This window comes from Ornithorhynchus anatinus, chromosome 18 (assembly GCF_004115215.2).
Source record: "Ornithorhynchus anatinus isolate Pmale09 chromosome 18, mOrnAna1.pri.v4, whole genome shotgun sequence".
NCBI classification, from domain to species: Eukaryota; Metazoa; Chordata; class Mammalia; order Monotremata; family Ornithorhynchidae; genus Ornithorhynchus; species Ornithorhynchus anatinus.
In genome coordinates this window covers 25,396,532-25,416,188 of record NC_041745.1, presented here as the reverse complement: position 1 = coordinate 25,416,188, position 19,657 = coordinate 25,396,532, and the positions used below count along the sequence as shown (strand labels likewise).

The 19,657-nt window shown below is 58.2% G+C and overlaps 1 protein-coding gene across 1 annotated transcript; it reads right to left on the bottom strand.

Moving 5' to 3' along the window:
* Positions 1-6,089: 6,089 nt before the first annotated feature.
* NKX1-1 (NK1 homeobox 1) lies at positions 6,090-12,329 on the bottom strand. Its single transcript, XM_029046779.1, has 4 exons — positions 12,136-12,329; positions 11,520-11,594; positions 6,825-6,978; positions 6,090-6,680 (listed from the first exon to the last, which is right to left on the bottom strand). Exons 1-4 carry the CDS (start codon positions 12,327-12,329, stop codon positions 6,090-6,092), a joined length of 1,014 nt encoding a protein of 337 aa, XP_028902612.1.
* Positions 12,330-19,657: the final 7,328 nt, after the last annotated feature.

The window sequence follows — 19,657 nt, the reverse complement described above, 5'->3', positions numbered from 1 at the left end:
TTAAACTCTCTCTAATGCACTAGTGCAGTGCTCTGCATCCAGTAAGTGCTCATTAAATGCCATTGACCGATTGACTGATTGAGTGGGCGAGGATGAAATGTATCCTATTGAATGCCAAGGGGTCTGCTTTAGATCTCCCATTCTGAACGTTCTTTGGGAGTGCATTATAATAATAATAATAATTATGGTATTCGTTAAGCATTTACTATGTGCCAGGCACTGTACTAATTGCTGGAGTGGATATAAGCAAATTGGGTTGGACAAAGTCCCTCGTCTTACATGGGGCGAACAGTCGGTATCCCCATTTTGCAGATGAGTTAACTGAGGCACAGAGAATCTAAGCGACTTGCCCAAGGTCACACAGCAGACTGGAGAGTGCCGTGGCACAAAGGAAGAAACTGAGGCGAGATTCTTGATTGAACGTTGATGGGGCAAACCCAACCGTACTGTGGGCTGTATGTGTGTGTTTCTCAGAAAACAGAGCAGGTTTGGGTAGACGGGGAGGTAGGGAGGAGAAAAGGTAGAACAAAGTGAGGTGTATGTGTAGGTAGAGGAGAGGGAGGGAGACAGAGAGAAAGGGAGAGAGAGACAGAGACGGATGGAAGAGGGAGAAGAAAGAGAGGGAGAAAGGGAGAGGGAGGCAGAGGCAGAGGGAGAAGAGAGAGGGAGGAGAAGAGAGAAAGAGAGAGGAGGGAGAGCGATGAGGAGAAGGAGAGAGGGAGAAGTGGAGAGAGGGAGAGAAAGGGAGAGGGTGCGAGGGAGAGAAAGGGGAGAGAAGGAGAGGGAGAGAAAGGGAGCGGGGGAGAGAGCAGGAAAGAGAGGGAGAGAGTGAGTAAGTGCCCCAGCCCGTTTGGAGCAGGCAGTGTGGGCTCCCGACTCCTTGCGCCCCCGGCCCTGCCCGGCCCCTGAGGTTGGATCTTAGGGTTGGATGAGGTTGGGCGAGTTGGGGTCTGGGCGGGCGCCCCCAGCGCGGCCAGCCCCGGCACCCCGACACTTCCTCCTCCCTGCCGTCCTCCGGCCGCCCCCGCAAACCATTCTCGAGGCGGGGAGGACACGGGAGGACACGCGGGGAGGACACGGGCGGCCGGAGCCGGGGAGGAGCCAATTTCCCCGGCAGCAGGTGGGCGTCGCTCACGCTCCGAGGCCGGGCGCGGCCGGAAAAGCCTGTCAAAAGCGTTCCGACAAGGGGGCAAATAAGACGACCGAGAAGCTAAGGGCGTTGGAAGGAAATCATTTTGTCTGTCCGTCCGTCTGTCCGTCTGTCTGTCTGTCTGTTGGTCTCCGGCCCCAAACCTTTGCAAAGGGGAAAACAACGACCGATGTTTCTTCTCTTCCCTCCTCCTCCTCCTCCTCCTCCTCCTCCTCCTCCTCCTCCTCCTCCTCCTCCTCCTCCTCCTCCTCCTCCTCCTCCTCCTCTTCCTCCTTTCCCCATCCTCCAACTCCTCCTTCTCCTCTTCCTTCTCCTCTTCTTTCTCCTCCTCCTCCTCCTCTTCTTCCTCTTCCTCCTCCCCCCTCTCTTCGTCCTCCTCCTCCTTCCCCTGATCCTCCTCCTCCTTTTTCTCCTCGTCTTCCTCTTCCTCCTTTTCCTCCCCCTTCTCTTCCTCCTCCTCCTTCTCTTCTTCCTCCTCCTCTTCCTTCTTCCCCTGATCCTCCTTCTTCTCCTCTTCTTCCTCCTTTTCCTCCTCCTCCTCTTCTTCTTCCTCCGCTTCCTTCTTCCCGGATCTTCCTCCTTCTCTTCTTCCTCCTCCCCTTCCTCCTCCTCCTCATCGTCATCATCATCACCATCCTCTCCCTCCATCCCCCCTTTCTCCCATCATCTGGCTCTAGCGGTAACTTCCGAGCTCAATAAGGGATATAGGAAAGGAAGAGGGGAGGGGATGGGGAAAAGTGGGAGGGGATGGGGAAAAGTGGTTAGAGGGATGGAGAAAGTGGGAGAGGATCGGGGAAAGGGAGAAGATGGGGGAAAGTGGTTAGGGGGAGAAAGTGGGAGAGGATGGGGGAAAGGGGAGGGGATAGAGGGAAAGTGGTTAGGGGGATGGGGAAGGAGTTAGAGAAAAGGACGAGATGGATAAGGACGGAAGGGGGAAGGGACAGAGTAAGGGGAAAGAGGTGGAGAAAGAGGGAGGGGGATGGACAAAGGGGGAGAAGGAAGGACAGAGAAAAGAGGGAGGGGGTAGAGGCTAGGGGAAAGGGGTGGAGGAAAGGGGATTGAAAAAAGGGGTAAAAAGTGGAGGGAAAGGGGAAAGTTTAGAGGAAAAGGGTAGAGGAGAATTAGGTCCCCTCCCTTCCTGTCCCTTACCTTCCCACCCCCTCCCCACGATCCCCTTGGGGAAAGCTGCGTGGGCAGGGCGTTGACGGGTGGAGTTGCCGAGACCGATGAGAAAACGGGATTTCGTGTCCCTTTTGGCTCGTCGTCGTGTGGCAGAGGACAGGACGTTCTGGAGAAAGTATATCCAAGGAGTCGCTATGAATCGGAAACGACCGGGCGGCATAATAATAATACTAGTAATTGTCGTTAATAATAATAACTAGATCGTCGGTCCAAATGCCGGGTGCAGGAGGGAATCGTGGGGGGCTGGGCAGGCCCTCGTTTCCTCTCTCTCCAGTTGGGGAAGGGGAGGCCGAGGGAGCGGAGCGGGATGCGCGGGATGCGCGGGAAGCGCGGGAATTGCGGGGCGGGATGTGCGCACGGTGGAGCAGGGAAAGGGGAAGAGGAGAAAAAACGGTTTTCCCGGCTTGGCCGTCCCGTCCAGGTGCTCTCGGAGACCTGAGCCTCCCCTCCGTCTCCGCAGCTCGCCCCCAGCTTCAATGATCTCATAATAATTAACGATAAGACATATGGTATTTGTTAAGTGCTTACTATGCGTCCAACACTGTTCAAGCGCTGGTTTAGATACAACTGAAGCCGGTGGGACCCAGTCCTTGTCACAAGGGGCAGACAATCGGAGGGAGAACAGGTATTAATCCCCCGTTTTACAGTTGAGGAAACTGAGACCCAGAGAAGTGAAACGACTTGCTCAGGGTGGCACAGAAGGCGCGTGGAGGGGTTGGGATTCGAACCCAAGTCCTCTGAGTCGCAGGCCCGGGCTCTTTCTACCTGGCCACGTTGCTCCTTCTCTATAAAACGAGGAGGTCAATCCTACTTCCTCCTATTTAGTCGGTGGGCCCCAACGTTTAGTACAGTATTTGGCACACCGTAAGGTTTTAACAAGTACCATGCAAAAGGGGGCCCAGGGAGAAGCAGAGGGTGAGGAGAATCGGAGGGAGCCGGGGAAGTTCAAGGGGCAGCAGTGGAACACAGGGTTTGGGGGAAGGAGGGAGCCCGGGGGTCCGGGGCGACTAGGGGGAGAAGGTGGCCATCAGGGCAGGGGGAATAGGCGGGAGCAGGGGGTGAGCAGGGGGCAGGGAGAGTGGCAGGGAGGGTGAGCGGGGGGCAGGGAGAGTGCCAGGGGGAGCAGGGGGGTAAGCGGGGGGCAGGGAGAGTGTCAGGGGGAGCAGGGGGTAAGCAGGGGGCAGGGAGAGTGTCAGGGGAAGCAGGGGGGTAAGCAGGGAGCAGGGAGAGTGCGAGGGGGAGCAGGGGCACAGGAGGCCCTGGGGGAGAAGTGAAGGCAGGGGGAGCAGGGGGGCAAAGAGCGCAGAGGTGGGGGCAAAGGGGAATAGGGGAGGCCCATGGCTGATCAATGCAGTAGGGGCAAGGGCAGGGGGCCGGGACAAGGGCAGGGATAGGGAGAGGCCTCTCGGGTGTGGGTCTGGGCCCGTTCCCGGCCTCCGGAGCCCCCGTCCCCTTCCTCCATCTGCCCGGCTGCGGGCCCGAAGCCCGAAAAATCCCCACCTTTTCTGCTCCTCCCGGACGTCCCGGGGGCCGGGGGGCTGGGGGGAGAGAGGAGGGTCCGGGAGCAGGAGAAAGATCCGGATGGAGGGAAGAGGGTCCCGCCGCAGGGCCCGGAGGCCGGAGAAATGATTCGAGAGAGAAACGGGTCGGGATCCGCAGAGAAGAGAGAAAGGAGGAGACCGGGGGCCGAAGCATCACCGTTTCCTTAAAGTTTATTGATTGGTTTAAAGTGTTTAGCAAACAAAGTGCTTTTGGATCGAGACTCCCCCCTCTCCGCCCCCTCCCCTTCCCCGATACCTTATACATTAATTTATAAATTTAAAACTTTTTGTAACAACCAGAAATATACATAATTAAATGATTGATGTCTTTAGAAACAAACGAACCGAAAAACCCAAACCAACGCAACCGAGAGACTTTCCCCTCCCGGGCCGGATCCGTTTCGGGCTCTGTCTTGGTTTGAAAGTGGCTCCGGGTTGGATTTTATTCTTTTTCATCTTCCCCCCCCCGCCCCGACTACTTTCCCAATGAGCCTTGGAAAGCGGCGGGACTCCGAAAAGAGATTTTCTCGGCTTCGTCTTCGAGGCCGGGGGCGCGTCGAGGTTTTTTTTTTTCTTTTTTTTCCTTTACTCTTTTACCCTGAGTTAAGTGGGTACATAATCTTTAAAGTCTTTTACAACTGGTCAGACAAACGAGGACGGTGGGAAAATACAGATAACAGATGATTTACATCCTACGTCTATTTACAGGCCGGCGGGGCGGAGGGTCGGTCCCCTCCTCGCCCGGCCCCCTCCCCTCGGGCCGTCCTGTTCGTTCGCTGCCCCTGACCTCTGACCCCTGACCCCGAGCCTCGCCCGGGGGACCCCTGAGGGACCATTGCTCGGGGGTCAGGGGTCAAGGAGGGGAGGAGGGGAGGAGGAGGAGGCCAGGGGGTCGCAGCCCCCCTCCCGTCGCCGGACCCGGGCCTCTGCCTTCCAGCTTCTTGCGGACGCACCGCCGGGGCCCGCAACGCTTCCCGCAGCGCTTCCCACCCTCTCCTGACCCCGGGCAGCAACGGACCCGCCAACCCCGCGCTTTTCCATCCCTGCCCCTCCAGGGACGGAAAGGGCCGCATGGAAAGCTGGAGAAGCAGCCCGGACTAGTGGCAAGAGCCCGGGCTTGGGAGTCAGAGGACGTGGGTTCCGATCCCGCCTCCGCCACTTGCCTGCTGGGTGACCTTGGGCAAACCACTTCACCTCTCTGGGCCTCAAGTTACCTCATCTTGCAAAACTGGGGATGAAGACCGTGAGAGCCCCACGTGGGACAACCTGATCACCTTATGTCCACCCCCGGCGCTGCGAACAGTGCTCGGCACGTAGTAAGCGCTTAACAAATACCATGATAATAGTAATAATCTACTACTATTATGGACAGGGCAGGGGGCGCGGAGGGCGGAGAGGGGCGCCCCGGGGGGATGAGTGGAGAAGGAGGGTAGAGGGCAGGGAGGGGTGGGGGCGTGGAAGGTCTTTCCCGAGCCCTCCCGGCTCGGTTCTCGTGTCCTTCTGCAGAACCTCCACCTCCCCCGACCCCCGATCCATCTCCCAGAGGGGAAACGATTTCCTGGCTGGACAGGCTGAGCCCCGAGGGCCTCTCTCCCGTGGGCTCCCCGACGGGGGCTGCTGGAGTCCCCCGACCCCAGCCGGAGACTGTTGGAGTGCCCCAGGCCCAGCTGGAGCCTGCTGGAGCACCCCAGGCCGAGCCGGAGACTTGTTGGAGCGTCCTAACCCGAGCCGGAGCCCGTTGGAGCGCCCCAGGCCGTGCCGGGGACTGTAGGAGCGTCCTGATCCGAGCCGGAGCCTGTCGGAGCGCCCCTGGCCGAACCGGAGACTTTTGGAGAGCCCCGGCGCAAGCTGGGGCCTGTCGGAGCGCCCCAGGCCGAGCCGGTGACTGTCGGAGCGCCCCAGGCCGAGCCGGTGACTGTCGGAGCGCCCCAGGCCGAGCCGGAGCCTGTCGGAGCGCCCCAGGCCGAGCCGGTGACTGTCGGAGCGCCCCAGGCCGAGCCGGAGCCTGTCGGAGCGCCCCAGGCCGAGCCGGAGACCGTTGGAAAGCCCCACGCCCAGGTGGAGTCCGCTGGAGCGTCCTAACCCGAGCCGGAGACTGCCGGAGCGCCCCAGGCCCGAGCCGGAGCCCCCTGGAGCGGCCCAGACCCGAGCCGCAGCCTGCTGGCCTCCCCCCGGCCCCGGCCCGTCCGGGCCTCGGTGCCCCCGGGCCTTGGGGTTCATAGGTGCGGGGTGTAGAAGGCGGGGGCGCCGTAGGTCTGTGAGCCGAGCACGAAGGGCGAGAGCACGGCCGGGCCGGGCAGGAAGGGCAGCTGGGCGGCGCACACCAGGCCTCCGGGGCCGTGGGGCGCGTAGCCGGCGGGGCCGTGCATGGCCAGCGGGGTGCCCATGGGCGGAGAGTGGCTGAGGGGGCTGAGCCCCCCGGCCAGGCCGGGCCCGGCCAGCCCCGCCGCCAGCCCCCCGCCCCCGCCGCCGCCCACCCCGCCGCCGCCCACGCCGCCCACCCCGGCCACCCCGGCCCCGGCCGTGGGCGCGCTGGTGTCCGCGCCCGGGTTCTGCTTCTTCCACTTGGTCCGGCGGTTCTGGAACCAGATCTTCACCTGCGTCTCGGTCAGGCTGAGCGACAGGGCCAGGTTGAGGCGCTCGCACACCGACAGGTACCGCGTCGACTTGAACTTGTTCTCCAAGGCCACCAGCTGCTCGTAGGTGAAGGCCGTCCGCGCCCGGCGGGGCTTGCCCGACTTGGAGTCGGACCCCGTGCGCTTCCTCTTGGGCTTCGCCGGGGGCTGCTGGCCCTGCTGCTGCTGCTGCTGCTGCTGGCCCTGCTGCTGCTGGCCCTGCTGCTGCTGGCCCTGCTGCTGCTGCTGCTGGCCCTGCTGCTGCTGCTGCGGCTGCTGGACCTGCTGCTGGACCTGCTGCTGCTGCTGCTGGACCTGCTGGCCCCCAGGACCGGCCCGGCCGGGCGACGCCTGGCCCGGTCCCGGGCTCCCCGGAGCCGCGCCCTGCGCCCTGCGCTCTCCATCCTCTCCGGCCAGGGACCCCCCGGGCTCCGCCTCGCCGGGCTCGTCGTCCAGCAGGTCGCTGGCCGGGCTGGGGCCGGGGCCGGGGCTGGGCCCGGGGTCGGGGCTGGGGTCGGGGCTGGGGGCCGTGCCGTCGCAGTCCTCCGCCGGGCAGAATCCCCCGGCCTCCGCGCCTAAGAGCGCGCCGCAGGGGCACGGGCGCGGGTCCGCAAGGGCACCGACGAGGGGACAGAGGCAGAGAAGGGACGGTCAGAGGGCGGGCACCGGGCTTCGGGCGGTCCCTTCTCCCCTCCCGCATCGGGACCAGCCCCCCCCCCCCCCCCCGCTCCACCCCGGGCAAGGGAGGAGAGGAAAGTTGCAAGACGGGGGGCACCGGGGGACCTCCTCCCCGGCCAGGCCTCTCTGGGCCGGGGTCCGGCGGGAGGAGGGGACAAGGGGAGCCTGACCGACTCCCTTGGCATTTTCCGAGGAGGAGGGTTATTAGGCTGGCGACGGCCGGGGGAGAGCCAGCCCTAGCCCTCGCCCACCGTGCTCGCCCGCTGCCCGTTGCCCAGTTCCTTCAGCCATTCGGTCGACCCTCTCCCCGTACCCTTCCCCACCAGGCTCACACACTGCCCTTGCCCGGTACCCTCGCCTACTGCCCACGTCCACTAATCGTCCCCAGTACCCTCGCCCACGGCCCTTGGCCAGAGCCTTCACCCACAGCTCTCACCCACTGCTTTTGCCCACCGCGCTCACCCACTGTCCTTCCCCAGTACCTTCGCCCACCGCGCTCACCCACCGCCTTTGCCCAGTACCTTTACCCACCGTGCTCACCGACTACCTTTGTCCGGTACCCTCGCCCACCAGGCTCACCCACCGCCCTTGCCCAGTACCTTTACCCGCCAAGCTCACCCCACTGCCCTTGCCCAGGATCTTTGCCCACAGCGCTCACCCACTGCCCTTGCCCACTTCGGTCCAGCGTCCGGGCCTGGAGGCCCCTTCGCGGCCTCCTGCAAAGTGGAGCCCCGGTCCGGGGGGCGGGACCGGACCTCGCCTTGCTTCTGCCCCTTGTCCGGCAGAAAACTCCCTTGCCTCCCTCGCTCCAAGGCGGGCTCAGGGGCAACCTCGTCTTCCCGCGGTCTCCAAGCCAGCTGGAACGTGCCGCCCGGGGAAACCAAGTCACGCAGACCAGTCCGGGTCCCCCCCCCCCAACAAGCCCTCCCCCCTCCACCTGTCCGGGTTTGACCCTCTTTAACTCGTTCTCTTCCCCCTCCCCCTTCCCTCCCGGGATCCTAAAATCGTACTGTGCCAAGCGCTTAGTACGGTGGCCCGCACCCAGTAAGCGCTCAATAAATAAGATTGAACGAAGGGATCTTTTAGCCCGGTGCTCCCGAGGCTTAAGGGCCTGGCCTCAGTCCCGACAGCAAAGGTAGGGGGGAGGCGGGGGAGGGAGAAGAAAGGGTGAGATGAGGTCCCTAGGTCCAGCGCCCCGAAATACGGCCACAAAAATACCCTTTCCGCTCTGGTCCAAGGATGCAGCCCGCAGAAGAGGGGCGATTGCCGCCGACCCCCCCCCCCAAAATTTTCCCAGGCCCTCAAAGATTATCTCCCCCCCGCGCCCCCGGAGCGTCCCCTTTTGCTTTCCGCCTCCAACTTCGAAGTATTAAATTGGAGTAAAGACTTTTATTGATTAGCAGGGCAGATACAAACTTAATTAAACTCATTCGGTGTAATGTACAAACTAGTTAACGGTCATTTAATTTATTTCGCTTTATATTATGCTCCAATTAAGGGGACCGAGGAGGGAAGGAGGTAATTATCAGATGTTGAAAGGCTGGGCCCGTCCCCGGAGCGGTCGGCCTCGTGGGTCGGAGGGGGCAGACGAGGTCCTAACGAAATGTGCCCGATGCCAACGTCCCCCACCCCCCAACCCTCCCTCACTAAGTCCAGCTCTCCCGGCTAGTCGCCTTCCCAGCCGGGCTACCCAAGGACCGGAGGGCTGGTTCAGCGACCGGTCCTTTTCCTCGCCCGTTCTCCCCCAATCCCATCTCGGTCGGATGCCTTCACACTACAGAGCGAACGGGGTTTTGGTTTCTGGCCGGTGGAGAAGAAACTATTTCCCAAGGGGGGCATGGAAACCGTTTAATTCTCATCCCCTGGAGCGAAGGATCCTTCGTTTGCCGGGGAAGAAACGCAGGCCGTCCTTTCTACCTCGGCAGTGGGACGGAGAACTGGCATTTCGGAAGCTTTAGCCAGACGAACCCACCTGCGCGGAGCAGAGAGGGCAGGCAAGTCGTTTCTTTAAAATAAAATCAAGTTACCCGGTCTAAGCCCCCTTCGAGGGTCGGCGGCGTCGTTCGGGGTCGATGGGGTTGAGGGCGGGGGGTGTTGCAGAAACATTTCTGTACGACTACCTTAATTAGCTTCTGCTTTTACAATCGGGTGGGGGGGGGGGGGGCGTGTGCTCTTCAGAGCACTCGCGTTTCTAAGGAATAATCGTCCTTTCTTAGGTTTCGGGTAGTCATCGAATCCCCCCCCGCAAAAAAAATCTACTGAAACCAGTAAATGAGCAACAACAACAACAACAAAAAACTAGCAACTCTCTTACAAAAAACAAAAACAACAAAAAAAAAACAAGCCTCCCCCCCCCGCCCTCTTCTCTTTCGATCCCTGACTGTTGAAAAATTGTCTAATCGCTCCGGGAGTAAGGGATGAGTCTCCAGTTCCCGGGATTTGTAATTGCAGTGCTAACTCTGAAAGGAAGCTCCCCTGCCTTCATACCTCCCCCCCAAATGTGGGCGGGTGTGGGGAGAAGGAGAGGAGGAGGAGGAGACGGAGAGGTGGGTTGGCCTTTTCTTTTTTTTTTTTTTAATTTCCAACTGTCCAACTTTCCCTCTGCTTGTACCCCTCGGGGCCCCATGAGATAATAATAATAATAATAATAATAATATTTGTTAAGGGCTTATTATGAACCAGGTACTTTTCTAAATTCTGGGGTAGCTTCAAGGTAATCAAGTTGGACACAGTCCACCTCCCACCTGGGGCTCACAGCCTTAATCCCCATTTTACAGATGAGGGACCTGAGGCCCAGAGGATTGAAGCGGCTTTCTCAAGGTCACACAGCCGACAAGTGGCGGAGGGGGGATTAGAACCCAGCTCCTGCGACTTCCCAGCTCTTGCCCCTCGGCCCCGAGTTGAGGTCCGGCCAGCGGGCTCCATCAGGTTGAGGGCTCGGTTGGTATTTCGATGAAGGTTGTGGGCCGACTATCCGAAACTGAGAGAGTCTGGAGGGGGGCGAAGGAGGGCTCCCCCGGGCTGGACACGCTGTCCCCTCCTCCCCGGGCCCTGCGCCCTCCGTACCCGGGACTTTGGGGTCCGAAGGGGGTGGGCCGAGGGACCAGAAACGACCCCCAGGACCGGCCGTCCCTTCCCGCGCTATGGGGCTTTTGGCATCCAACAGTCGTTTCACCACGTTTGGGCAACGGGAAAACGAATCTCAGCCTTAGGGATCGGGCCGGACTTGAGGGTCAGGCTGAATTTTGGGGTCGCGCTTTGGGGTTAGGGGGGGTCAGGCTGGATTTGGGGGTCGCGCTTCGGTGTCGTTCTGGGCTTTGGGGCCGGGCTGGACTTGGGGGTGGGGCTGGATTTGCGGGTGGGGATGGATTTGGGCGTCTGGCTTTGGGGTCGTTCTGGGCTTTGGATAGGGCTGGACCTAGGGGCCGGGCTGGATTTTTGGGTCTGGCTTTGGGGTCGTTCTGAGCTTTGGGCCGGGCTGGATTTGGGGTCGTTCTATGCTTTGGGGCCGGGCTGGATTTTGGGGTCGAGCTTCGGAGTCGTTTTGGGCTTTGGGCAGTGCTGGACTTGGGGGCCGGGCTGGATTTGGGGGTCGGGCTTTGGGGTCGTTCTGAGCTTTGGACTTTGGAGCCGAGCTAAGATGAGTTCTAGTGCGGGGTTGGGGGAGAGATGCGGGTCCGGAAAATGAAAAGAACGTCAATCTTGGCCATTTCTTGAGGGAACCGGACGGGGGGAAGGGGTGTGTGTCCAATGACCGGACAGTGACCCGAAAACCCACGGATTCCTGGAGCTGACACCTTTGATCTCCGTCTGATTTCTCGCTTCCTCCCCTCCCACCGTCCATTTGCCCCCCTCCCCGACCCCCACCCCACCAACCTCACGACCCCCAGTCAAACTTTGGCAGCTGAGCCGGGGCTTCTCTTCCCCGATTCCCTCTCTCCCCCACACCCCAAAACACGACTGACCTTTCCGCATGTGTTCCTCTCCCCTCACTGCCCTCTCACCGCCCCCCGCCCCCCGCCCCCCAAGGCCAGACAGGCGGGATTTAGAGGTGAGAAAGTTGGAATATTTCGGACGACGAAAAAAAGAAAGAAAGAAAAGAAAAAGCAATCTACAGCTCGGGTCGAATGCAATTCGCGATCAATAGCGAGCCCTAATAAGTGTAATAGGTTTTAATCGAGTAATTATCCGAATTTTGACCCTATAATTTAGATGTTAGGAGAGAGTTTGCAAGGTGCTTGAAAGAGATATGCACAATTCGATAATGGGATATCGACCCGGCCGAGCCGACACGCCACTCTGGGGCGATTTCCCCCATTATCCGCCCTCTTTACGCTGCTAAGCACATTTTACCTTAAATGTAATCGAAGGAATTTAATTGTTTTTCCAGAGATAACCAGCATTTTGTCACAATTAGTCTGATTTGTCCTAAAAAAAAAAAAAGAGGGGGGCGAAAAAAAAGCCAAAGGGGAAAGAGAAAATTGAATCTGTCGCCCAGAGCAACTCGCCCGGGCTGGAAAAGAGAGGTGGGGGACGCAAGAAGGAAAGTCCTAAAGAAAAATAGAAAGAAAAAGACGGCCAGGGCCGAAGGAGGGCCCGTTTGAATCCGACAAACTTTACGCTGCTCCCTCTGCCCCGTGCCCAGCGGATCCCCCCGGGCCGTCAGATCCCGGATCGCCTGGGTCCCAGCTCGGGTCCCAGAGATGAGTCGAGGCTGAGAAGTATCGGGGTTCCCCCCCCCCCCCCCGGCTTCCCCCCGGGGGTTGGGGGTCAGGTCCTTCTGGGGGTCGGGGATCCGGGCTGCCACTGGTTCCGCTGCCCCCCTCCAGCTGGTCTGGGTGAGAGATGCTCGGACTCCGGGGCTCCAGAGCTGCGGCCAGAAGAGGGGTCCTGAGGGGTCGGGGTGAGGCTGGGGGCGGCAGTGGGGAGGGGGGGGGTCTGCTTGGTCTTCTGCCGGTCCGGTCCTCACCGCGGGACAGGAGGGGAGGTAGGGGAGAGGAAGGCCCGGCTCCCAGCCCCGGGCGCTCTCCAAAGTTTCAGCCGCCCCCCACCGTGGCGGCCTCCTTCCAGACACTTGGCCCTGCCCTGGTTGGGCTGGGAAGTGTCGGTGGAAGTCTGAGCGTCCCCCTTCTCCTTCCAGGGGCCAGCCCAGGCCCAGTCCATCCTCAGCCCCAGCCCCAGCCTCATCCCAAACCCAGCCCAACCCCAGCCCCACCTGAACCTCATCTCAATCCCAGCCCAGCCCCAGCCCCATCCCAGTCTGTGCCTCATCCCAAACGCAGCCCAGTCCCAGTCTGAGCCTCATTCCAATCCCAGCCCCGCCCCGCCCCATCCCAACCTGCACTTCCTCCCAATTCCAGCCCAGGCCCAGTCCCAATCCCATCCCAACCCGAGCCTCGTCCCAACCCCGGCCCAATCCCAACCTGAGCTTCATCCCAACCCCGGTCCAGATCTCAGCCCAGCGCCATCCCAACCTGAGCCTCATCCCAACCCCAGCCCAGGCCCAGGGCCAGCCCCATGGGCAGGGCAGGGTCTGGGGGCGGGCCTAGGCAGGGCTGGGTCGGTACAGGGAGAGGGGGGTCTGGGCAAAACAGGAAGGGTCGAGCCTGGGCATGGCAGGCAGGGGCAAGGCTGGGCAGGGCCGGTGCCTGGGCAAGGAAGGCATCTCCTCCATCCCGCCCCTCCCCATTCCTCTCCATCCCTCTCCGGTCCCTCGGCGGGTTAACCCTGGAGTCCGGGGACGGGGCGAGCCGAGAGCGACGGGAAAAGGTACTCACCGGTCCCGTCCGAAGGTTTCCCGCAGGGGTCAAAGTCCGGGGCCAGAGCCGGCTGGTCCTGCTGCCCGGCCTTGTCCCCGGCCCCTCTCCCGTAGTCCCCGGCTTTGTAGAGCAGCAGCTTCTTGCTGTTAAACTTGTTAGGGTCCAGGATATCCAGCACGGAGAAGGACGTGGTGCGGTGGACGGCGGGCAGGGCGACCCCGGCCCCCTCGGAGCCGGCCGGCAGGAGGTTGGCCTGGTCCGAGCCCGGCCGGTCGCCGTGGGGACCCCGGGACCCCGATTCCACGCCCAGGCCGGCCTGGCCCGCCGCCATGGAGAGGTCGCCGGCCTGGGGCTTGTTGCTCACATTCATGGCTCCGTGGGGAGAGCCCCCCCCCCGCCCCCCCGGACCCCGGACCCCGGCCTCGACCCCCGAGGAAAACTTCGGCTTCCAAGCCGGAGGGGCGCAACCGGGCCTCGGAGGCGCTGAACGGGCGCGCAACCAAGTCTCGCCTGCCTCGGCTCAAGGGAAGTCACAAAGTGATGGCGCAACTCTCAGAGTCGTCCCTGCTGCTGCTGCTGCTGCTGCTGCTGCTGCTGCTGCTGCTGCTGCTGCTGCTGCTGCATCCTCCTCCTCCTCCTCCTCCGCTGCTGCTGCTTCTGCTTCTTTCTCATCCTCCCAGGACGCCCTAGACATTTATGTTCCCTTACACGCGCGCACAGAGCACTCCCACCCTCCCAGACAGGCAGGGACACCGGCTGGACCTCCCTTAGGCATTCCTATTTAGCACCGGATGGTAATTGGCTACAAATTAATCCCTTGCCCATAATAGTCTGTGGAGAGGGAGGGTGGGAGAGAGAGAAGAGAGAGGGGGGAGAGAGAAGAGAGGGAGAGAGGAGAGAGAAGAGAGAGAGGGAGGGAGAGGAAAATGTGAAGGATGGCCTTGTCGGTGATATACTTAGCTGTCAGCTCTCAGCACACCTCCACTCATCTGGAAAACATCTAAATAGCCTTATTTGGACAAGTGGGAGGGGATAGCGCTTTCTTTTAAATAATTGCGGGATCAATTTCAAGGCGATATTACGCTCACACCAAACGGGAACTTAGGAGCTAGTTCATTCTAATGGTCGGTTAGGGGGATCAAAAGATGAAGAAACGTATTTATTTGTGTGCGAAATGGTAAGCCGATCTGCTAGCGGACTCTCTCTTCTTCCTCGCAAGGTCTCTATCGTTTTTTTGACCCCCGCCCCCCCCCCCTCCTCTTTCCCTCAGGTTCACGAAGGTATGATCAGATTAGTATGGTAGAGTAAAAGTGCTGGGGGTTTGGCCGTTTGAAGTCAGCGGTAGTCCAGCACCAAATAACGCTAAGAAAAATTAAATCACAAGTGAACGAGTCGAGAACCGAAAAGAAAAAGAACAGAGATGAAAGGAAAGTTTTTTAAAAAATCGGACTAGCTTTAGGATGAACGAACGGCACGAGGTGAAACATAAAGATCGATACCTTCTAAATAACTGGAAAAAAAATCTGTTTTTCTCCTAGAAAGAAGGCAGTAAACATATGTCATTCCCACTTCTGGAAAAAAAAACACCTTCTTTGTTCAAGGAACCCCTTTTCTTAAGCTTTTTAAATAAAGTGGCACAAGTCCTAAGGAGATGACCAAATTAAAATAAAAACACGACCAAGCTGGTGTTCTGATTCTTAGCTTCTCCTTGGATTTTCATTTCCCTGTCGTTTGGAGGGCTCAGATCTGTCCTCAGTGGGAATTAGCTGTCTCTCCCTTCGGGGGGAGAAAAAAAGGAAAATGAAAGAATATCTAAAGGAAAATTAGATTTGTGTGTGTGTGTGTGTGTCTGTGTGTGTGTGTGTGTGTTGGAGACTGGTGACACATATACAAGGACAGGTCCTTTGTAATTACCGTAGGCAATGATCCTTTGGAAAGCAGAAATTAAAAGTTGGGAGAAATAATGGGTGAAACAATCAGCTGTAATTTTGGTTGGGGTTAAACACGATTAGTCCATCAGCGGGGCGAAGACCCTGGGGAGTTCTCCAGGCGCAAAACCGGAGCCGCAGCGTTTTCCGTTCCCAGCCCGCCCCATCGCCTTTAGATTCTAATCAGGCACCACAACAGTGTGTCCTTTCTCTTTTATGACTTTATTATGCTTTATCTTTAAATTATAAATCACCTCCGGGTGGAAATGGTATGGATAATCTCTGATCATGTGTAGGTAATTACCTTTTTCCCCGCCTGACCTTAACGATCACTCTCCTTCTCAAAAATCCTAAGCAGAACCAAGTTTGAATGCATCCTGACAGCTGTTTTTTTGAAAAGCCTCCCTAAACAGCCGAGTCCTTTCCTCCTTCTCCCTCCTCGGCCCGGGGCTCCGGATCTGACCTCGGATCTTTGAAGCACACCCATCTTTAAACTGGAAGTGAGAAGGAAGGAAGGAAGACGGTATTTCGGGGGGAGGAGGGGGACGTGTAGGGGTGTGTTTTATTGAAATGACTATTAAATGGCTTTGCGGAAATTTCCAGGATCCCTTCATCCCCGAGAAATCCAACTGAGAGGGTCTTGAGCTGGCTGACCCTTGGGGACCCGGGTTTCTGGGCTGGAGGGGGAGACTCTCCCCTTTGACAGGGTTCCTTGCCGCCCCTGTTAGTAGGAATTGGATGGAAACGGGGGTACCATCCGGGAAGAAGTGCTGGATCTCGGAAAGAGCTGGGCAGACAGAGCAGAGACGGAAGGATGGGGAAGGAGGAGGGGGATGATGGAGGAGAGAGAGAGCAGGGGAGAGGGGAAAAGGAGGGAGGAAAAGGAGGGAAGGGAGAAGGTGGGTCTAGAAAGAAGAGAGGGGAGACGGTGGAGGAAGGGGTAAAGAGTGGAGGGAGGGGAGGGAAGCGGGGAAGAGGAGAGGGAGCAGAGAGGAAGAGGGTCGGGAAAAGGGGAGAGGTGGATAGGGGGTTCCAGGCTAGGCAGAAACAGAGCAGAGCCTGGATGGAGGACGCGGCTTTTGCCGACTCCCGGATGATGTTATTCAGAGAGGCTGGGTCTGGCCCATCTCGATATGAAGGGGCGAGAATCGCCCACCCCGGGGAAAGAGTCCCGAGTGCCCATAGAATGTGTCTCGGGTTGCCCTCTTAAGCCTATGCCATGAATTCATCACACGGTGGGAACATTTTCACGGTAAACCTATGATCCAGGTAAAGGCAGGCAGGCCCAGACACGTCCCTCATATCCCGGAAGGTAATAATAGTAATGATGGTATCGGTTAAGCGCTTACTATGTGTCAAGCACTGTTCTAAGCGCTGGGGTAGATATAAGGTCGTCAGGTGGTCCCACTTGGGGCTACAGTCTTCATCCCCATTTGACTGATGAGGTCACTGAGGCACAGAGAAGTGAAGTGATTTGCTGACAAGTGGCGGAGCCGGGATTAGAACCTATGACCTCTGACTCCCAAGCCCAGGCTCTTTCCACTTGTGAGGGAAGTTGGGTGGGACTCTTCCCAATTTCTCCCTCCCTCTAACTCCTCGCTCCATCGCCTTTGTCCCCTCTTCATCCCGTCTCACTTCCCCCTTTCCCCTCTCTATCTTCCCCTTCTCCCTTCCCCATTTTCTCCCCTCCCCTCCCTCCTTCCTCATCTCGTCCTACTTCTTCCCCCCTTTATTTGGGGAGCCAAATAGTTGAGCTGGGGGGGGGGGTGTCGAGAAGGTTTAACCATCCCGGAGGGAGGAGGGGTCATCCTCTGTCTGCCCAAGGAAATGATCTCCTCTCCCCAACCTCCTCTGCGGGATCCCAAAGTGCCCAATAAAAGCCACCCCGTTCCCGCCCCGCGGGGCCCTGCCTATAAAGACGTCCTATTGCTACTAATCACAATTGATTGTCAATTAGAGACTCATTTGTGCAATCTCAATCCATCTGCCATCTCCGGTTATCTGCCCGCCGCCAACTTCGCCCCGTTCGCCGGGCCCCAGATGCGCCTTGACAGGTAATATCTCTCCCCGGAGGGAGACGCGTTTGCCGGGGGGCGAGGGACGCCGGGGACCGAATCTTTCTTGCTCCAACAGACCCTTCCCCACTCGTGCCTCCCCCCTCCCTCTCCCTCTCCTGGGGGAGGGGTGGGAAAAGGGTTGGGCGGGGCTCGTGGCTCGGTGGAAAGAGCCCGGGCTTGGGAGTCAGAGGTCGTGGGTTCGAATCCCGGCTCTGCCACTTGTCAGCTGTGTGACTGTGGGCAAGTCACTTGACTTCTCTGTGCCTCTTAATGGGCATTAAGAGTGTGAGCCTCAGGTGGGACAACCTGATTACCCTGTATCTACCCCAGCGCTTAGAACAGTGCTCGGCCCATACCAACATTACAAATACCAACATTATTACGGTCGGAGATCGAACGTGTCCAGTGGGAGAGGAGACCCCCCCCTCCAGAGCCTTTCAATGAAATCCCTTCCTTTCCTTTAACCTCGGTGCCTGTGGCCTCTTCCTCCTCTTCCCCCACGGCCGCCCTCTCCCTCAACGCTCCAGCAGCTCCTCGCTCCGCGGGGGTCTCTAGTTGGTCTTGGGCAGGAGCGGGTTGAGCCCCCTGACGCCCTCTGAGCAGTCACGTAGTCACATCAGGGGGAGGGGAATGGGGGTCACTACCAGATTGGGGGGTCCTACCAGACACTTCTGCCTGTGTAATCACATTGGGGGTTAAGGAGGGGGAAGTTGCTCCCCAGGTCAAATGCCCCTGTGCCCCTCCCCACCCCCAGGTGGGAGAATTGAGGAGCCTGTGATTGGAATCGACCAAGAAAGCAACTGAGTCAGGAGTTTTGAGGGAGGGGAGGAGGGATGAGGGAGGTGGGAAAGGACTGAGAGTGGAGCAGAGGCCTGCTGGAAAGAGGATGTGTTGTAGGGAGAAACAAGTGTCAAAAGAAAAGCTGGGCCTATTTCCCCCAACCAGGACCCTGCAGAATGGGGAGCTGGGGAGAAGGTGAAGGGAAGGAAAATGGGAAAGTTTCAGTACGGTTCCTGGCAATAGTGCTTCCTACTCCATGCCCTCTTCCTTCCCTTCTCTTCTAACCTTCCTTCTTTCCTCACATTCACTTTCCTCCCTCTCTTCCTCTCTCTTTCCTTCCTCTCTCTTTCTCTTTCTCCTTTCTAGCCTCAAGCCTCATTAGTTGCACTTTTTCTCCCCGTTCCAAACCACCCCCTCCATTTCAGCCAATCAACTTTTCAAAGCGGAGGGAGAGTCCCTTTTCAACGACCGAATGTGACCATCCTTCAGCCACTCCCAGATACTAATGTCTTGGGAAAGACTTCATCTCTGACCCGATTTCTAGGAGCAGTCACAGATTTGACCGTTCCTTGGAAATATCAGAATCTTTTTCTATCTTCCCTCCATGAGCCCCTACATTTTCAATTCTGAGTTACCCGGATCAAACCCTGACCTGAAATGTATTGGTGTCTTGTGCTCTGATGTACCTGTGAGTACAGAACGAGCCAGGTCTAGTGGATTGAGCACAGGTCTGCGCGACAGAAGGACCTGGGTTCTAATTTCGGCCTCACCGCTTGTCTGCTGTATGTCCCTGGGCAAGTCACTGAACTTCAGGATGTGCTTCGGTTACCTCATATGTAAAATGGGGATTGAGGCTTTGAGCCCTAAGTGGGACGTGGACGGTGTCCACCCCAATTATCTTGTGTCTACCCCAGTGCTGAGTAGAGTGTCTGGCATATGGTAAGTGCTTAACAAATACCATAATTATTAGAAGAACTGGGATGGGATGTGTTCCAGGAAAATCCAAGGGAGGCATTAGACTGTGAGCCCCATGTGGGACAGGGACTGTGTCCAACCTGATTATCTTTTTTCTACCCCAGCTCTTAGTACCTGGCACATTGCAATAACAATAATAATGGTGGTATTTGTTAAACACTTACTATGTGCCAGGCGCCGTACAAAGCACTGGGGTGGATACAGGCAAATCAAGCTGGACACAGTCCCTGTCCCACGTGGAGCTCACAGTCTCAATCCCCATTTTGCAGGTGAGGTAACTGAGGCACAGAGAAGTGAAGTGACTTGCCAAGGGTCACAGAGCAGACAAGAGGCAGAACCAGGATTAGAACCCATGACCTTCTGACTCCCAGGCCCGTGCTCTATCCACTATGCCATACTTAATAAGTTCCATTAAAAAAAATAATGAGCCAGACCTGCTTAATTTGGTACCTATTTGTGGGTGAGCATGCATCTTGTCTTATGCTGTCGAGTTGTCTTCGACCCACAGCGACGCCTTGGACACATCTCTCCCAGAACACCCACCTCCACCTGCAATCGTTCTCGTAGTGTATCCACAGAGTTTTCTTGGTAAAAATACAGAAGTGGTTTACCACTGTCTCCTTCTGCACAGTAAACTTGAGTCTTCGCATGTCACTGCTCCCAGGCACAGGTGAGTGCCACTTGGTAGCCACTGCCCAAGCTAGGAATGAAGATAAATGAATGAAGCTAGGATGAAGACTGGGAGCCCCACGTGGGACCCCCGATGACCATGTATCTCCCCCGGCGCTTAGAACAGTGCTCTGCACATAGTAAGCGCTTAATAAACACCAACGTTATTATTATTAGGAATGGAATGGATAGGCCTCTGCCTGACTCTCTCTCCCGTAGTCGAGACTGGTAGAATACTGGGAACTCTCCAGGTGTGATTTTGAGGGGGTGTGAGTTTGCATAGGTGATTGTATATCTATTTGCATTCCCATGCGTACGTGTAC

What these genes read in the sequence shown, in the direction of transcription:
- NKX1-1 (XM_029046779.1), bottom strand. Translation starts at nt 12,329, where the DNA reads ATGGACTGGGCCTGGGCTGGCCCCTGGAAGGAGAAGGGGGACGCTCAG. An exon ending in ACCTCCCCTCCTGTCCCGCG is followed by an intron (nt 11,595 to 12,135) that starts GTGAGGACCGGA and finishes TTTTTTTTTTAG; the next exon opens with GACAAATCAGACTAATTGTG. An exon ending in GCCAGGCGTCGCCCGGCCGG is followed by an intron (nt 6,681 to 6,824) that starts GCCGGTCCTGGG and finishes GGCCAGCAGCAG; the next exon opens with CAGCAGCAGCAGCAGGGCCA.